Source organism: Oreochromis niloticus, linkage group LG13 (genome assembly GCF_001858045.2).
Source record: "Oreochromis niloticus isolate F11D_XX linkage group LG13, O_niloticus_UMD_NMBU, whole genome shotgun sequence".
NCBI lineage: Eukaryota > Metazoa > Chordata > Actinopteri > Cichliformes > Cichlidae > Oreochromis > Oreochromis niloticus.
Genome location: NC_031978.2, coordinates 6,862,268 through 6,882,135, shown reverse-complemented (window position 1 = coordinate 6,882,135; position 19,868 = coordinate 6,862,268). Strand labels below are relative to the sequence as shown.

General features: G+C 38.2%; 2 protein-coding genes across 4 annotated transcripts in view; one reads left to right on the top strand and one right to left on the bottom strand.

The window, feature by feature from the left end:
- The first annotated feature begins 1,223 nt into the window (after positions 1 to 1,223).
- Positions 1,224 to 13,217, top strand: lnpk (lunapark, ER junction formation factor). 3 transcript variants are annotated; one of them, XM_025897530.1, is made up of 16 exons: positions 1,224 to 1,381; positions 2,330 to 2,400; positions 3,527 to 3,568; positions 3,772 to 3,822; positions 3,909 to 4,045; positions 4,234 to 4,292; positions 4,866 to 4,906; positions 6,017 to 6,100; positions 6,194 to 6,245; positions 6,419 to 6,535; positions 6,798 to 6,884; positions 7,141 to 7,246; positions 7,900 to 7,970; positions 8,296 to 8,466; positions 9,618 to 9,698; positions 10,952 to 13,217. In XM_025897530.1, exons 2-16 carry the CDS (start codon positions 2,374 to 2,376, stop codon positions 11,128 to 11,130), a joined length of 1,305 nt encoding a protein of 434 aa, XP_025753315.1. In that variant the 5' UTR covers positions 1,224 to 1,381; positions 2,330 to 2,373; the 3' UTR covers positions 11,131 to 13,217. The 3 variants fall into 3 exon arrangements, with proteins under 3 accessions (XP_025753315.1, XP_025753314.1, XP_005473743.2); XM_025897529.1 differs by having other exon boundaries at positions 6,780 to 6,884; XM_005473686.4 differs by lacking the exon at positions 9,618 to 9,698 and having other exon boundaries at positions 6,780 to 6,884.
- LOC100691234 (acetylcholine receptor subunit alpha) overlaps positions 12,968 to 19,868 on the bottom strand; it is a 23,149-nt gene continuing 16,248 nt past the window's right edge. Inside the window, exons 5-12 of the mRNA XM_003438339.4 lie at positions 18,309 to 18,353; positions 17,842 to 17,951; positions 17,523 to 17,718; positions 17,188 to 17,425; positions 16,853 to 17,076; positions 16,632 to 16,746; positions 16,371 to 16,495; positions 12,968 to 15,700 (exon numbers count right to left, since the gene is read on the bottom strand). Coding sequence (XP_003438387.2) covers positions 15,572 to 15,700; positions 16,371 to 16,495; positions 16,632 to 16,746; positions 16,853 to 17,076; positions 17,188 to 17,425; positions 17,523 to 17,718; positions 17,842 to 17,951; positions 18,309 to 18,353 — 1,182 coding nt within the window. The 3' untranslated portion in view covers positions 12,968 to 15,571. The remainder of the gene's footprint in view (positions 15,701 to 16,370; positions 16,496 to 16,631; positions 16,747 to 16,852; positions 17,077 to 17,187; positions 17,426 to 17,522; positions 17,719 to 17,841; positions 17,952 to 18,308; positions 18,354 to 19,868) is intronic.

The following is a 19,868-nucleotide window of genomic DNA, read 5'->3' as shown; positions in this document are numbered from 1 at the left end:
AAAGTAATGTCTTATTACAGAGCTGGAATAACACGATGCAAGAATTTCAAAAGAAAATAGTCTCCAGTGCTTTAGTATTATTATTTTTAGTTTAGATGGTTCTCTTAACTTGACAAAGACGAGAGAAAAGGCTATTAGAGCTGTAGCTGTTATTTAAAAATGGAGACAAAGCACCAAATACAACTCCAGTTTTTTCTGACGTTCTTGGTTACACTACTAAATTGACCTCCAAGTTACAGCAGTAAAGATGCCCCAAGGGGCCCATGTATATGTCATCCTCTCATAAGCAGCCAGCTGAGCCACTGTTTTAGCCCATTCATCCTATTTCTCCAGCGAGTAGTATCCATAAAAGCCCAAACAATCCATCTTCTTTCAAAGAAGAAATCAAAGTCCAAAAGAAAAAAAGAGAGTGAGCTTTGTAGAAATCTGAAACCTCTTTTTGAAGACTCCAAACATAATCTTTCAGGTACCATTAGACCAACATCTGACTATGTATAGTATTTTCCCCTGGTTCTGGATCCCATTATAAAATTGTGTAGTCCAACTCCTTATATTATGATTATTACCTCTCAAAATTATTTACCATATGCATATATTTGTATTGTACTATATGTTATGATACCCACATAAAGGCAAACTGCAGATATTTGTGCTGATCCTATAAGTCCTATGGTTTTTAAGCTGAGTGACAGATATCAGTTAGTTAACAGAGCAGACTTCTAAAGCGAGAATGGCTCTTTTGATGCACATTCATTTTATTTATTCACCCATTCATTCATTTGTTTTGCAGTAGCATCAAATTAATTGATAAATATGTATGTTTTCCTCTGACAAACCAAATTATTTGTTAACCTTTAGATGCACAAGTGGGTCAAAAATGACCCACAGCCTTACCATAGGCTGTGGGTAGAATAGATGCTACTTTGAAACACTAGCAGTTCAGAAAACTATCAAGAAAGTGTTCACATCCATGACTTCATGAAAGTACACCAACATATCCTATATAAGCCATATACATGTTTAAACTTATGTTTTTAATTTAATTTTCAATTATTGTGTACCAATCTGCCTTTCTTGTTTTCATAAGTCCAGTTTATTTGTTATGAATTTTTTTAAGAAGACTGTTTAATAACGCTAGATAAAAAATTTCACAAAATGAAACGAAAAAGACTACACCGCACAGGACTCTGGGAAATGGGTCAACCTTTGCCCCCAGCCCACGTCACATACGCTCCGTTACGTCTCAACACCGCGCCAAACTCCCTTTCTGGTTGGCAGTTGAAATGTCAGTTTAGGTAGCATTAGCAGACAAGATGCGCTTGTTTCTGCGTGAACTTTACTGAATGGTCAGTGAACAGAAACACCCAGACATCGCGTAAATGTAAGTTTCCTCTCCGTTTACGTATTAATTTGAAAAGACCACATAAAGATGAATATTATTATCACAGCGTGCCTGCTGCTGATGTCGGCACCAGTATGTTGTTATTACAGAAGCTAGCTTAGTACATCAGTTTACGTACTTTCTTGATCAGAGTTCTGTATATGCCCCAAAAAGTAGTGGTCATGCTAAAGCTTAGTTTTCTAAGGCCCTTCTTTCTTCTGAGTATTTAGTTTACCGTGGCTGACTCGCAGCAGTGTAAAATGAGCAGCTAATACTAGCTATAACTACCTTACGTTAGCAGGAATACAGCAAGTTATATCATTGTTTGCTGCTGCTGTCAATAGGAAACATCTTTAAATAGCTAGGAAATGCCAGTTATAAATCTCTGCAGCATCATTAGGGTTATGTCTTGTGACCGCCCAGGGACTTGACTCCCAACTCTTAAAGCTAGGTCAGCTAGCAAGCTAGGTACTCGGCGGAAATACAGCACAGTTGGAGCTTTATGCATGTTGCTGCGCATTTTTGGAAACTACAAACTATTTCCAGTTTCAAAAATATTTGTAGCTGGAATCACAGCGGTGACATTAGCCGTGGCTAGACCCATCTCATGATAGGGTCTGGCGAGTTAAAAGTGAAGAGCATGGAATTTTAATTCCCTGCCATGCATTACATTTAACCAGTGAGATACTGAAAATGAAATAAGAATGTGACAAGTGATATATTTAGCCACCTTGTTGCATGTATAAGGAGCCATAGGGAGAGATTATGTTCGTAGAGTTGCCATTGTGTGTGATTTTGTTGACAGCTTTCTAAATCCTGTTATGATGCAAGTGCATAAATGTCTGGGTCAGGCTCAAACGTGGAGTTTAACATCAAAAGTTGTGTAACTGTTACAGCAAAGACCGTGTGCTTTGTTTACCTGTAACGTGTTGTTTGTGTGTTTCTTAGTGAACCAAAGAAATCAAAGCAAAGACTCGTGTTTTTTCAAAAACATGGGGGCACTGATATCTCGATGGAAGGTAAGTAAGTGACACAAAACATGTCTGAATACAAGAAAATGAAACAGAGAAAAAAATCAATTGATCATTGATTGTATTGGATTGAATCCAAGTGATTATTTTGAAGCTAAGTTCACTGAAATGAACCACATGTACTGAATTTCCAGTCAAATGTCTAACCCCAATCCATAAAAACCCCCCAAAACACTTAAACTTAAAAAGCTTGTCAACTTTGTCCAAAATATGCTTTAAAAGATTTTTTAGCTCACTAGTCATACTCCAACTATACATGCACGGAGTTTTAAGTGACTTGTTGTCAGCCTTACATTCAAAATAACTTAAGTGACTCATTTCTAAATATTTTTTTTTAAATATTTGCCAATCTCATTATTTTTACTTTACAAGCCTTGAATAATTAAGTAAAATGCTAATTCTGGATGCTGATTCTCAGTAAAGTTTTGCCTTGTGTGACTCTACTGTGAGACAGTTTGATAACTATGAACAGATTGAGCTTAGCACCCAAGCTAGGTGAATTCATACACTATATTTAGACATACTAGCCAAGTCAAAGGGAAAGAAAGAGGTGCAGGCAGGCAGCATGAGAGACTTAGCAACAGTGAAGGTATTGATTGTTGTTCTCACTCAGAAAATCAAACATCCCATTTGCTTTGAGTTTCCTTTGACTAAAATATTTAGTTAATCAGAAGGGTATACTATGAAGGAAGTTTAGCAAAGCCAGGATTTCTTTGCTGGCTTGACAAAACCTAAAACCACAGTCATAGGTAAGGGATATCACAATGGGACTTATCAACTTTTTAAGCGGGCTTTCTGGGTTCTGTTTTACATATAAACCATATTCCCCCAGCAGAAAATCTACATTGCACTTAAAACATGTTGTTCTAGTCATAACCTGTAACCTATAACCTATAACCTGGCTCCAGTTAGGTTATGTGTTAAGCATAAGTTACTACAGTGGTTGAGCGAAAAAAGAGACACTTTTGTGAGACAGAAAACTCAAAGCTCAAAATAGCATGATAAAACCATTAATCTCGCTTTTTTGTAGACCCCTTTGGAGATGAACTCTTGATGAATCAAAATCTAGTCGATTACGCTAATGGTGATTTTCTGACTTTTATCCTTAATCCAGGCAAAGCCAACAACAGTTGAGCAGCTGGAGAACCTGGACAAGGTACTGACTGTGTATACTTTTTTACCTGATTTTACAGATTTGCACAATGTTTCAAGTCCATTTTAGGCTTACTAAAAATATGACGTAGTATGCCATCTGGAAACACCAACCTACTACAAATACAACTACAAAGCTGAGTGCATTCCAAAGTAGTAGGCTTTTCTTTTAGTGTATACATATCCTTTAACATGTTTCTCTTGTAGGAGATTAAAGAGCTGGAAGAGTTTAAAACTAAAAACCAGCGTCTGCAAAAGGTAATGTCAGCAAAACATTAAAGAAAAACATTCTTGAGCTGTCCTTTCTTTTTCTCATTGATACATTTGTATGTCTCTGTCTGCAGCTATGGGTTGGCCGGTTGCTACTTTACTCATCTGCCCTTTACCTGTTGACCTCCCTGATCGTCTACTGTCTTTACCTCCCCGAGCACTGGTGGCAGAGAATAGCCATGGCCCTGCCTTTCTTCATATACCCTGTGCTGTGAGTGCCAGTGTTGCTTTTCACAATCATTCACAGCTTTGTCTTCAATGTGTCAAAGTAAAAAGTAAATTTCATATTAGGTCTTATTATTTTCCATAAGTTGTGAGCAGAGAAAAGGGTTTCTGAATGTGACGTCATCGATGAAGACAATTTTCTTCTCTCTGCATTTCTTTCTGGCTCTTCAACAGGGTGTGGTTCATCAGAAAGTTATTGATTTTCCTCTTCTCCAAACGCACTGAGAGAAACAGTAAGTGATCTATCAGTCTTCCTTTGCTTGTTTGTCCATTAAAGTTAAAAGCACATATATTATTTTCAGGCTTCTGTTAAGCTAGCGGTTGTCTTCCATAAGATACAATTGGGTTGGATCAGGAAACTGCTGCTTCAAATCTGTCTACCTACTGCTCGGCCTGTGCCTCCTTCTATAATTAATTAGGTCATACTCATAGTTGAGCACAGGGAGGCTCAGGCAAAAAGGCCTGCTGAGCAGTGGCCTATTGAAAAATGGCTTGAGGAGTAATGGTTGTTGACTATATGATTTTAAGCATTACATTTTGATTGTCCTTGCTTACAAATATGTTTTCTTACAACCTCCTAACTTTGCGACTCGAGCCACACTCTTATTATTGACAGTACATACTGCTTAGGCTACAAAGACAAAATAGCATAATTTGATCCTGAGATATGTTAAGATACTAGCGGCATCACAAATTGAGCATATAAGAATTTAAACTGTGTTTTATTTCCAGAGCACGGGTTGATGGAAAAAGGAGCTTATTGGAAATGATGCGAATTGACTAAAGTTATTTATTCTTCTTTTTAGGTGAAAAACTCGAAGATTTAAAGGCTGCCAAAAAAAAGATTGTAAGTATTCAGTCTTTCACTGTAAAGGCCATTACACACTGAATGCATTGCAAAAAAACAGTGTGAAATTACAAACTTTTCACATCTGAACTTGTCGTGTAACACATATGAATGCATTGCGTTTTTGCTGGAAATTCGTCCTCAAAATATGCACTGTGAAAAAAATACAGTCAGTATTAAGCGACGATGAGCTGGTCCTGATGCTTCTAAACAAGAAAAGGAAGAAACAGATTTTGGCTTCAACTCTCAATTCTCATGAGAAGGCAGCAGCAGAGGGAATTTCTTGGTTTAATCTGTATCACAGTCGCTTTCGTACATATGTCGGTTGGCCTGTTTTTGTTGTTGGCAGAGTTAGGACTGAAGAGGCAGAGAAATAATTTGAGCGAGCTGATGGACCTGGAGCAGCTTTTAGCCGTGGGTCTTAGATAAAATAGTTATTTTATTATTTGTATATTCATTACAGGTGTGTATTTTGAGCTACAGCCTGCTTATTGCCAAATACAGTGGTCTGATTGGTCAGATCTGTTTATTTGGATCTGAAAAATTGGGTGTTACGCGTCCAGCTTTTTTTATTTTATTTAACTGTGATTGAAAAATTGTAAGTTTTCCCCCAGTTTTGTTTGTTTGTTTCTTAATTTATTTTTTATTTCTCTTCAGGATTGCAGTGGTTTGTCAGATGAGAATTTCCACTCAATCTTCGAACCTTCTGTGGTTTTAGTTTAGAAAACAGCTGGGTCTGTTCTTTTATTTTGTATGTTATTTAGTTTCACGCCTTGAGAAGCAGAAAGCATCTTCAAGAAGAAAATCATTCTGGCCTTTTTTTTTACCCCTAAGGCTTAGTATGTGTATCTGCTTAAATCTCAGATGAATTTGAATCTTAGTGACCTCGGCCTCAAGCTCACGTTTTCTGAAAATCTTGTGAATACAATAACTCGAGAACAAAGCAACATAGTGTTTTGAAATTGATACCATAAGTGTATTTACTAGGAGGCTGAGGGGTATCACTGGCCCCATCAGTATTTTTTTTTTTATTCCTCAAGCTACTTCAACATTTCTTATCCTGTTGAGCCTGGATGTTATAGTTTAGATTTCCCTTTTTTGTCTTTCCAGCTTGAGGAGGTGATGGAGACAGAAACGTACAAAAATGCCAAGCTCATCCTGGAACGTTTTGATCCTGAGGCTAAGAAGAAAGCTGTGAGAGCTTTTCACTTGATATTTATTTTATCTGTTTATTTTTGTATTGTATTTTTATTTTGTTTCACATTGCTCCGCTCTTTTTTGCTGCAGGAACTTGAGTCAACTCCAGTGCGTTCTCCGATGACTCCCAGACCAGGACAAGGTACCCCATAATTCTGCACAGAGTGTTACTTAATTTTACTTGGAAAGTTTCTGATCAGAAGAGTGGAGCTCTTAAAAAGAGAGAGAGAGAGATTTCTGTGATGGCATAAACAAATCCTATTCATGCCTTTGGAAAGGAACAAATGCTTCAATGAATTTCTTCCCCCTGGGCAGAGATTCGGCAGAGAGGGGTGCCAATGAGACCGATGCCAATGGGCACCCCACATGCAATGGTCATGACTCCTACACTGGGAGCACGTCCCCTGCTGGGACCAGCAGGCACACCTGTGGGTAAGCAGACAAAATGAGACGCTTTAAGTATAATAAACGATCCTAATATTTCTTAAATCTCATGCCGTGCCCATTTGTGATGCATGTAAAAAGAATATACAGCATCAAAATCTAAATGAAGTTTGAGGTCAAAGGCACAGAGCTAAGTCAAAGGCAACTGTAGTGAACAGCAATGCCAGCTGCCTTTGACTTAGTTCTCTTAGATGCCAGTTTGTGTCCATCTCTTGTGTCGCTCTTCCAACAGAACATGTTCCTCTCTCAGCTCCAGGAGGTCCACCAGACAGATCTGCTCTGTCTGCTTCGGTCCTACAGGGCGCAGTACCTAGGACTCCCTCCTCCCCAATGCAAGGTAATGTCTAGCTTGAAATCATGCATCTATGCATGGCAAAAATGAACATCTGCAGTGCCTGATTTCTCGTAACTTTTTAATGTAGTAATTTGGACATCACCACTCTTAGTGTTTATACCCTTTATACTGTTTTGAGGCTGGCTTGGTTTTTTTTTTTTTTTTTAACCCAATCTGTTTTTGTTTTTTTTTAAACTTGCAAAACAGTGTATTTGTAATGTGATTCTGTATTAATTTCCATGTGTGGACTTATTTACAGGTATGCACCCTCCAGGTCCTCCGTTAGCTAGACCCATCTTGCCCAAAGACAGGGGAGCTCTGGACAGAGTCATCGAGTATCTGGTAGGGGATGGACCACAGAACAGGTGAGGATCCTTTTTTGAATTTACAGCCCTTTGTAGAATTGTCTTATTTCAAACTGATGGATTAGTCTCTACAGGATGTGTTGGGCAGTCAATGTCAGCCCAACACTGCCATGTATTGAACTGTACTATAATATAGAATCAAAATAAATGCATTCACTCATGGTAAAGGCAACATTACTTTATTCCTTAAGCTCTGCAGCTTGTACCTGAATGATCTCCATGGAAATGAACACCATAGCATAAAATTACACAAGGGTGAAAAGCTAGGCTGCTCATTTTATCTATTATTTGTATGGTAAATGTGTTTTAAAAAAATCTAGTTACAACAGAAACTGTAAAAAATAAATAAAACCAGGTGATGCGTGCCAGGTTAGCTGCTTCTCCAGATAGATTGCTGTGGGAAGTTATCCCGCTTGAAATAGTTTATAATGAACTCACACCTGTTTGCTCTTCAGCTGCACTTATAGTATTCACTATGTTTGTCTGTTGGAGTTATACCATTTGGAGAAAAAACATCATGGGAAATCATTGACTGAAAAAGATGAGGCAGATTTTTGAGGTGTATTTTTTTTTTATTGAATAGCTCCTGGAATGCACCGATCATTATTCTCTTTGCCTCTATATTCCTCTCTGTCCTGTCTTGTTTCTTATAGATACGCGCTGATCTGCCAGCAGTGTTTTTCTCATAATGGCATGGCTCTGAAAGAAGAGTTTGAATATCTAGGTAAGCTCAGAAACACACTACTGCATTTTTGAAGATGTTTTTCAGGTAAGACAGAAGTGATTGGAAGGTTAGAGATATAAAAAAATAAAACTGTCTTGACTTTTCAACAGCTCACTGAAAGCTCAGATTCCTGGATAAAGTGTTCCCATGATAAATAGGTTTTCATGGTTCTGACACCCTCTTTATATGTGCAACACGTAGCTGATACAGTCCACAAATTGATGAAAATCTGGACATTCACGGATATGTGTACTGAACTTAAGCAATCTAATCGCTAATTCTTTTTCGTGTGTGTTTTGCTTTCTCTCTGTCCTCCTCCCTGCAGCATTTCGTTGCGCGTATTGCTACTTTATGAATCCAGCTAGGAAGACTCGTCCTCAGGCCCCCCGACTTCCAGAGTTCAGCTTTGAAAAGAGGCTGCGGGCTGAATCACGTTCACCTGGGCCATCACCACGTTCTGGAACAGATACAGAGGAGAGCGCGCCACCTTCTGGAGGTACTAGAACACTCATCACACAAATGACACAGTTGTGTCACTCTCACCTAAGATGCTAAACTCTAACCAAGCAAGAACTAAATGTTAGGACCAGTGCCAATACTTTTCTAGTTCACTTATCAGAACAGAAATTAAAAAAAAAAGAAAGTAAATTTAGTCTGAATGTAACCAAAGATAATATGTTGGTTTGTATTTAAATCTAAGAGAATGGGCACACAGTTATGAGGTTCCATTTATGCCAAAAGTGTGTTTAGCTGTGAATGTTGTTGAACTGTAGTTGGTGACAACATGATTATGACAACCACACATTTGTGTTATAGTTTGGATTTGTTGCATTTTCTTTGAAAATTGACACTGAATTGTAATTTGTGATCCTGACCTCAAATTTCAATGAGTTTTTTTTCTAGAGCATTGAACAAAGTCAGTGGCAGATTTTTAACCATTTAAAATTTTAATACAAGGCCACAGTCCAACTGAACAAGACTTAATCAAACTTTTTAGCAAAAGTATAGATAGGAGATATTCCACCTTTGCTGGTGGGACAATGAATGACATGACAGAGAGAACAACAAACTCCTAACAACACAGTGTCAATAATTTTAGTACAAATGGCACCCCATGTGCAGTCTTACACTTAGACTCTCCTGTACATCTTGGCTATTTCTTCCATGTCCTAACACCTGTTTTAAATGCTTCGCTGCAATGTGCCGGTTGACCTTCTTCATTTATTTATCTTTGATTTTTTTCAACGTTAATCCTTTTTTAAGCTTTTTAGTGAGCAACAAGCCAGATGAGGCAGCACATGGGCAAACTTCGAATGTCACCACTTTTTATTTAAGGGGAATACACTGTGATTGTAAAATCAAGAAACATAATTCCAATGAGCAAGATGGAATGAGTTTCCTGTAACCGCTTTCTTGCTCAGTGTTCATGAAACTGCATAGTCGAACTAATTGAACAGAATTTCTAGGCTACATGTTTTGCAGTTTCTGTTCATGAGGTAATTGGGCAAGAAACTTCTCTGCACCAAGTAGAAGCAGAAGCAGTTCAGCATGTATTTCAGTCAACAGTTGATCAAAAGCTGCATTCGTGCAAGTTTCACAGTACATTTCCTGTGACCGGTGCGTTTAATGGTATGATTTTGCTTCTAGCAAAAGCTCCAGCTCCGTGGAATTTGGTCCACAGTTTCCAGATCCAACAAAGACCAGAGACTCGACCTCTGCGGAGTCCAGGTTTCCCTGCCCCTTCTCTCCCTGCGCTGTGCAAGCCGGCATAATTTGAACTGATTTAATTATCGCCAGATGGGTCCATCTTTCTTTGCTGTAGAATCCATAACACTGTAGAATGCAGCCAATCCCAAACTGCTACCAGTAATCAGACTAAAGCAATGATGGGTGTTAGCTGGTGATGGATGTCACCACACCTGGGTCCGATAAGAGTCATAAATGGATTTTATCCTGCCTTAAAGAAATTTTAAAGCCACACTGCAAAACAAAATAAATAGATAAATAAAAAACATAATGTGACATTTTTATGCTTCTGCTGATCCACTGATCCTGTATTTTTTGAGCTGAAATTATCCTTATAGACTATACATTTAAACAACGTGACTTTGATCTGACTTATTTGACCCAGGTTTGGTATTCACGGAGTGTGCAAAATATTTAGACCTTCTTCTTAACTAAGTAATTTTTGCTTTGGAGTCCATGTAGAAACGTGAAAATGATCGAAAAAAAACATGCCATTGTTCCTGATTTAATTCCCATTCAGCTGGGATAATATTAATATACATTTTTGGGGCAATTTTAAATTGATTAAATATCCAAGGACTGGTAGGTGCTTTCAGTCACCCCATTGGAAAATTTGACCTAAATATATTTACTCTGCACTTATGTCAGAAGATGTGCTGTGTCATGTAATCATTGCCAATCTCCACCTGAACTATAAATCCTCCACAAACAGGAATCAAATCTTCCTTTTGCCACAGTCTAGTTCTACAATACATTTCTGTGTAATTGACTGAATTTACACCATCAAATTTCTTTCTTCTTTTTTTTTTCTAAAACTCAAGTGGTTTTGTCCATCACTAAATTAATCATTATACATCACAGCGTTTTTCATTTTCATTCCTAACATGTAATAACATGTACTTGAGGTGTAGATACGTATGCCATAGCCTCTGATGTTGGTCTTCCTGGGCTTTTAATTGATGGAAGAGGAGAGGTTTCTGTGTTAGTAAAGCTCCTTACATTGCCTGCTCCTTCCAAATCTGTTTGTAGAAAACACTCTTGTAAGCTTACAGAATGTTAACCTTAACAACAGGAATGCTGCTAATTTCCTTTACTACCTGATCCAAGAAACCAATCATTTGTTGTACTGCAAACTCTTTATGTTAGCCCAAAGCTTGCTCTTTCTCGCGCCTCCCTTCTGTTACCTTTTTGCTTCGTAGTTATATACATTTCTTCCTTGCATGCTTTCTCCTCAGATGAGAAGGAGATGGGAGATTGCGAAGGAATCACTAAAGAAGTAGAGAGCGAGAGCCCATTAGAGGAGCAGGATCAGCTGCAGCAGAAGGAGGAAGAGAAAGGAGAAGAAGAAGAAGAAGAAATGGTTCAGGAAGAGGTGGCTGAGGAGGAACCGGGACAGTCGCAGCAGCCCCTGTGAGACAGGAGCTCAGCCATCATAGTTTCTAAGAGGCCAGAAAAGGTCCAGAGAAATGTGATTGTTCTGTCCAGGCAGAAGGTGATGGTAATGGCCGGAATAGTTATTGGTATTGAAAAGCAGCATTGATGGACAAGGATTACCATCATGATTATTTATATTTATTAGTGAAATTGTCCAACAGTATTGCCAAAAATGATGCCAACATATCTTGGTCATGAATTTGATGCGATGACTGGGAAGGAGTCAGATTGAGGGTTGTAGTTTGAATTTTGAGGCTATTTCTCTGTGGTGTAGTTGGTTGATTGGTGATATTGCTCTGTAGGTGCACTAACTTCAAGTAACGATTTACACTCTAAGGTCCTTTTAGGGTTAATGTAGTTGGATGCTGTATGGTTTTGATAAGAAAAAGCGTTTTAGATAGAACTGCTGGTTCACACATTGTTTGTTCTCAGATGAAATGACGTTACAAAGAGGACTGCCGCTGTTTAAAATGACTACCTGAAGTGGGTGAGAATGTCAGATAGTTGTAGCAAAAGGTCAACACAAACACTCCTTATCCAGTGTGGGAAACACTGGATTTTCCTACACTATCCAAACACTGACATGCATAACACATGAAGTCCATCTCAGGATAAACCTGTTGTGAATCAGGACAGCTTCTGTTGTGTTTACAGTATGTGCATACAAGTATGCTGTTAGGTTTCAGGCTGCTGCTGTGGCTTTTTCATCTTCCATTTTAAGTCCCTGATCCAATATTTTAGGCTAACAATAGAAACATTTATCTCTTTGGATACCTTCTGTTGTAGTCATGTTTAGCCAACGCTGATGCATGTATGCTTTTATTCCCATACATTTTAATGCTTTTTGTTTCTCTTTTGTTTTCATTATATTACGGCATCTTTGTCCCAGACTGCCAATGATGAGATATGAGCAGTTAGTTGCACTTCTATTGGAAGCAAAAGTACTGAAACTGAATGCTGAATGAGAGGAGTAAACCAGTGTGGCTTATGTTGCATCAAGGAAAGAAAGGATGCAGAAACAATTAGCTGTAGTCTGTTCACTGAAAGGGGGAAAAAGATTCATTCTCACTTCTTTTTCTTTCTTTTTTTTTAAGAGGCTGAGAGAATGAATTTAAATAATGTTTAACTTCAACTGTTACGCTAATGAATCTGTGCTCTACCAATTGGTATGGTATTTACCACTTTTCTGATGCTGATGGAAATGGCTAACATGACTCATTACTCTTATTTCCTTTATAATCTGCATGTGTGTGTGTGTGTGTGTGTGTGTGTGTGTGTGTTCTCTCATTTTGTGGCTGGATTGAAATAAACTGGCCATCAAATCTGGAAAATTAGATTTATCAGAGGAAACATGTTGACTCTATTTTTCCTTGCCATCTTTTAGCAGAATACATTTAAACTAAGCTCTTACTTTGAATCGATGTCTGCAAGATATTACCTGTCAAAAACTGTTATTAGCTTAGTTATAACATTAGTATTTATTAGCTGGTAACAATGAAAAAATTGCTGAATAAACTTCTGTATACTTTGCAAGCAGAAGAAACAAACGACTTTGAGCTTAAACTGCCAGTTTATCTGTATGTGGTCATTGCCGATCGTTCTACTCAGTCAGGATTATAATTTGCCAAATCCATTGTTTTTTTTGTCTGTACTTCACGTCGTCATTTGCACTGAGTTCTATTTTTATTTTATTTATTTGGCTATACAGTGTTTTAATTTGTAAATCAGACATTTTTAAAAATGTACTCATTTAACCTTTTATTGCCATTGTGTTCACAGCTATTTAAGTGTATTCCTTGATTCTGTTTCGGTAAACATTAGGTCATAAAATATTGAAAGAGTTTACGTCTCGGTGCTTACGTTCATTTGAAATGTTCACAGTAGGAACCTGGTGCCATTAAGTCCTAGCTGTAGCTGAAGGGATGGGAATTCATTCTTCATTTGGAATGTTGTGTTATTAGGTGGAACCAGGAGAAATGGTGAGTGTCTATGCAAATGTAAACGTCCTGTATCGCCTGTGTTGCACAGCTTGGGTCCCAGAGACACACCCTGATGAAGTGGGGAAAATAGTTTTGCCAGAGGTTGGCTGGTAGGATTGGGACAGCCCAAAGAATCCAGAGGCAAGAATGTTTTTAGATAAACCTTGGTCAAATGTTAAGGAGAGAACACTTATTTCAAGTTTCCTGTCACGACACGTTGAGCACCATTTGAATTTTTTATTTTTTTTCTTAATCCCGTTATTTCCCTTCATCCGATTGTTTTATTTACAAAGTTGGGGAAAAAAACTGGTACCTGCAGCATCTTACTGACTTGTGGTTAGCTTAATGCTTCCAATATCAACAAACCGTTTTTGGTATTTTTACACTTCCTCTACATGCTGGTGAAATATGTGTATAACTTCAAAATATGAGGCTGTCTGTTAAATATTTAAAGAATGTCCCAGATCCTCAACATGGTGTCTCGCATCCTGATGTGTAATACTTGTTAGTTTTCCGTTTGTAGTTTTGTTTTTGCCTTGCTAAATTTATCAAATGGATTTCTGCCCATGCTGTTTCTCATTAAATTTGCGCTTGGAACGCCCAATAAAGAGTTTTTCAACAACAAAGGACGGCAGTGGTTGTGTTTTGTTAATTGTTTTGATTCCTAAATATTACCATCCTTCTCTTAGATTACCGTAAATCACTTTTCAGTTCACTGTCAGACACCACTTGGATATTTAGTGGACTTACTAATTATTCAGTCACAGGTTGTGTACTCTATATGGGTTTTGTGAACAACCAAATTTACTTTGACCATCTTTCACTCACTGTCAGGTACACCTGTTCAAGTGCGTGTTAATGCAAACGTGTAATCAGCCAATCATATGGCAGCAACTGAACATTATTTTTCCATTTAATCAGGTGCACACTGCAATGATGACCTGCAGAAGTTCAAACCAACCACCAGACTGGAGAAGGCAGGTGATTTAAGGGACTTTGAAGGTGGTGTAGTTGTTGGTGCTGTTGTAAATGCTGATCTATTAGGATTATCCCCCACAATCATTTTGGGGGTTTACAGAGAAAAGTCTGAAAATGAGAAAATATCTAGTCAAATAATGAGTCGTTACAACTAACGAATGTAGAAGAGCATCTTTGAATGCAAAAAACATGGAACCTTGAACCAGATGGGCTACAGCAGCAAACCCCACCAGGTGCCACTCCTGCCAGCTCAGAACAGGAAACTGAGGCTACAGTTCACACGTTCTCATCAAAATCAGAAAATGGAGGATTAGAAAAACATTGGCTGGTCAAATAAGTCTCACTTTCTCCTGCAAATTAAGACAGTATGGTCAGAATTTGACAAAAACAACATCCTGCCTTAAATCAGCAGTTCAGGAAATATCTGGTGGTGGTGTAATGACACACTGACTATTGTTGACTCTGGCTGTCCTTTTATGGCCACCATATACCTTTCTTTCAAGTAAGAAACAAAACAAAACGACAAAAACAAATTAAACTGGATTCTTGAACATGACAAGAAATGAAAACATCCAGTGATTTGTCAGTGTAGTCTGAACTTCATAACACTAAAACAAAATGTTATTTTTCACTTTATTCCACATCTAGAGAACTACAAATTAAAACAAAAAACAAATGATTAACACAGACAGCAGGACTGAACCATATCATTATACTAAAATAAATGTTCTGTCACAGCTGCATACATACATCAAGCTGTGTTAGCTTGTTAAAGCACATTGACCAATACTGCAGCTGTGGTGTTTCCATTGTTTTTCACTTAATGAAATCAAAGCTTACCAATCTTAATTATTTGAACCACTTTTACTTGCTATAGGGTAACTAAAGATCTGCTTGACTTTAAATTAACATATTTTGGAAAAAATTGCTTGATAAAACCTTGCTAAAAAAGAAAAGAAAACCTTAATTGTCAAACTGAATGTCTGGCAAAACCAATCAATAAAAGTTTCAAGGGGAAAATAAGCCAAGACAACATCTGACGATAACATGTAAGAGAACCAATCACACAAACCTTAAATCAAGCTGCCAAATATGACAACATAACAACTACTGTTTGTGATTTTACATAAATGTAAAATAACAGTGTGCGCAATTGTGAGGGCAGCAATCACCAACTGTAGAAATACAAGAGAAACAATAGAAAAATGCTGGATTGTTAATAACAAGAACAGCTTTGTGTGACCCAGTATAACCCATCAAGATATTTGTGTATCATCATACCTCTGAGATGCCTGGAGTTTTTACTGCAGACTCCTCAGTAAAAGTAAAAAAATATCTTTGCACATTCAAAGGCAACACGAGTAAAGGCCCTGAACAGAATTTTGAAATTAGCTCGACCTTTGACTGCCTATCTGTGCGTGAGGGACAGTGGGATGAATGCATTCTCCTCCATCACGAAGGCCTCTACAGTGTGTTGAGCTCAATGAGTCTCCCAGCAAAGACAGCAAGAGTCCCGATGATGCACACAGCCATGAACACACAGAGCAGGATGTGATCCAAAACCATGGCAACGAACTTCCATTCCTCTGCTGCCTGCAATAAGACGGTACGGAAGAAACTTTGAACTTTGAACATTCACATGTTTGGAATTTACTGATCGGTCGCTGGGACACAAAAAGAGAGAAGCTTTTCAATTGAATCAATAACATTGCTAAAAGATGTGGAAAATCAGATTGCCTAATGTTGCCTTGTTATCTGTCAGATAAGATTTTGTGGACTACGTTTATTGGCAGAAGATGAGAAAGACTCCTGTCACTCTCATTGGTGTAGAAATGATTAATCTAGAATGTAGAAGCCAGTAAGCTTAGCTTAGCTTATACATTCAAAACATTATATTAGTTTTATTAATATGAAAGCCAAAGTATAAACAACAAGTAGTAGTTTTTTTTGGAGAGCTGTAGATTAGACTGAGTTTCCCCAGATGGTGTGACTTCCTGGGGCCACACTATTTGGCACATTTACTGTCATTCTAACCTTCAATTTAATTAATTAAAATTAAACCATTGTCTCTTTGGCCATTTCATTTAGATCCAGATTCAGAGGAGAAATGTAAACAGTTTTGATTACTGTGCCTACACTTGTAGATTCTTTTAAGTTTTAGAGAAGCACAGGAATGGCTGGTGAGTTGAATGCAAGGCTCTGAACTTCTAAGAACTTTTATGGATTGATACACTATCAATAATTCATGCAGATTTTCTCTTACATTGTTAAATTCTTCATCTGATTTCATAGTCTCGGCGATGTACTTCACCCCCTCGATTGCGCTACGAACATCAGGGTTTTTAACAATGGGAGACTGATAAGTGACAGCCGTCGGGGTAGGATTACCTACAGAGGAGAGAGGAAGGTTAACAATTTTAGGACAGACTTAAACTAAAACTGTTCACAAGCATACAATAATGGTAATGATAAAAGTTGGCTTCTTATGTAAAAATGTTCAGTGGGAGTTGCAATTTAGCCTCGCCTGAGATGTCGGAGATATCCATGTCAGTAGGGAATAGCCTCTTCTGCCGAATCTCCTGACTGGGGCGCTTCATTGTTGAGAAGAACATCATGTTGGGAATGGTTTCAATGAAGACCTGAGATGAAGGGAAATAAAATTATTGATATTATGAATCTTATAAAACAGCAACAACATTTCCCATTTATTACAAGTGGAGAGAGAAAAAATACCCCCATACAAACCTTACGGATCCACGCCGGCATGGTGTGCGTACTTGGTGAGCGATGATGTGTGTTGATGACGATGACAGTGATGATGATGGAGGCAATGACCATTACCATTGTGAAGAGCATGTATTTCCCTATGAGGGGAACAGCACTGGAAGTGGAGGGGATCAGCTCCACAATAACCAGCAAGAAGACAGTCAGAGACAGCAGGACAGAGATGGAGAGAGTCATCTTTTCACCTGCAGAGAAAGTGAACCACTACTAAGTTCTTTATATCTCGAAAATAATGTGAAAAAATAATCAACGACAACTGTATTCTGTTACCTATCAAGCTTGCAGAATGAACGTACCAGAGTCAGTAGGCAGGTAGAAGACCAATCCGGTGAGAAAAGAGAACAGCATGCAGGGAATTATGACGTTAACGATAAAATACAGAGGCAGTCGCAGCATCAGGAAATGGTAGGTAATGTCCAGGTATGGTGTGTCAGGACAGCAAGTGTAGTACACCCAGTGCTTCCATCCTCTGTAGTCCTTTAACACCCATTCACCTGACTCCATGAAGTTACTGAGGTCAGGTCGATCACTCTCCTAAAAGACAGTGGTTCACAAACATTTTAGCGTCCTTGTGTTCAGCTGTTTTGTACACAGTCTAAATTCCCAAATTAAAAAAAGCATTTATGCTCACCGGGTTAATTACGACCAGCAGGCCATCATATGTCCAGGTTCCCAGTTTCATAGTACAGTTCTGTAGGTCAAATGGGAAGTGAAGGACAACAATCTCGCAGTAACTCTTAAAGATGGCTGGAGGGTTCCATATTATCTTGCCAGTGTACTCTAGCAGGACTTTAGTTTCATGGATGATGGCAAAATCACCATCAGCACTGCAGATGATGAGGACAGAGGCAAAGGAAAACCAAGCACGTGAGTGGAGCTGCAAGTCATTAAAAACCAAAAATCCCCACCAAGTATATGTATGTTTTCAACACAAAGAGAATGAAAATTACTTGTTGTATAACACAAGGTCAGGTTTCCATATGTCAGATGAAGGAACTCTGATCTTTCTGATTCCTCCGTAGTCTTCAGGATTCCACCGTAAGTTAACGTCTACCCATTGCTGTAAAGTAAGTAAAAATTTTAGATCATCACTCCTAAGGTTGTATTTAGCTATGTGAGGCCGATTAGAGAATTAAACGGGATGACCAGATCCCAATAAAGTAACTGTGGGACAAATGCAGTGCTTGTGTGGGACAAAGTCGAATGCTGGGAGGAAATCAATTACATTATATTTTAATTTATTTTTTATGACTTATTTTCTTCAGTGCTTTCCATCATATTCATCAAAATCTGCAAAGCTTGTGATTTTCTGGTAACTTGTAACTTTCACTGATGTCCATAGCATTAGGCCAACCTTCAAATGGTGTGCAGTCCCACTTAAAGTTATAATGCATGGTCAGTGGTGACACAGACCTACCTGTCGGAGACGGACATTACTGGTCACAATTTGGTTAACTTCATCCTGTGAAAAGACAGAAAGACATATCTACATGACCTGTATTAAAAAGTAAAAACAAAACAAAATGATGGTAACATCTTTTTTTTTTAATTTCTTCCTGGCATCACCCCATATTTTAGTTATCAATCACAATAAAAATGATCCACATTTAACATCTTAAACCCCAAAGGTTATTTCTGTTCCTGCTCGAAAATGACATGCCCAAAATGGTATAGACAATAAATTCCAGAAATCCACGAATCAACATATAGACATTATTTGTGCAAAGGCTGATGCTGCTGACCAAAGTTACAGATGATTTAGTGAGGACATAGCCAGGCATTCTGCAATTTGGCACATTTTGGCTTATCTTGGCAGAATCTGTGACAGTTGAAATTTCTCATGAGTTCTACTGCAAAAATGATTTAACTTTATTGCATGCCTAAAAATGTTTAGTATTTTTTTTTCTATATATATTTTGAAGGATTCCCCACGCACAGGCATACTGGGACTTGTTTTTGCACTGCGAAAATAGTCTTTGGGACTTTAAATTCTGTGGAGCAGTCACTTTGGTTCCGATTTTCACGATTGACCCCTCCTTTTAATCATTTAAGCCAATAGGATCACGGATAACATCACCACGTTCACGTCACTCCCAACGAAACACAAATTGCAAGGCAACAAACACACGCGCTGCTAACGCATGACACTTGCCATCATCCAATGAAATCCCTGTCATCGGGCTGACTTTGGCGATTTTTTTGACGGAAAATGGCTCTGAGGCCTTGTGGGAGATGCAGTTATTCAGTTAATGTAGCTGGCAGCGGTGAAAACTTGTTTTGGATGTGAGACGGCACAGGTAAGACATAATTCACTGTTTTGTTTTTTTTAAGTGAAGCATAGTTTTGGTCTTCTTTTGCTGCTGGTTTAGTGAATTTTGGTTCAGTGTGACTAAACTTGCAGTTTTGGAATCTGCGAGATGTCGGCTTTGAGTCCAGGTGTTAATTGTCCGTGTACCTGCCATCAGGTGAATCGAACATTCGTGCTTTGTGTTTACACATTTTGCGGAATGTGCTTTAATGCGCTTTTAATTGTTTGTCGTCTTAGTGGTGGTAGCAATGTTTTGTATGCCGTTTCTGTGAATACCACAGAAGGGGCGTTTCTCAATTAGTCGGGACTTTGTAAGTTCACATGGGGGTCCGAGAACTCTACAATTGGAACGGTAGTGTACTTGATGACATCTCTATTCCGGAGTTTTTACTGCCGTCCCCACTAAATTTAACTGTGATTAATATTTGCAATGGAAATTACACATGACAAGAAAAAAATTACACATGATGTAGTAGATTTTTTTCATCTTAAGCACTTTTGCAAAATTCGCTTTTATGTGTCATCTGTTTCATAATGTCTAATAAGCTTCATACAGTTAAGCACAATCGCTACATGACAGAAACACAAGCTTTTCTCTCTATTAATAAAAATAGGATAGGTGTGTGTGAATAATAACAAACAGGTGAGATGTTAGAACGGTTTTATTTT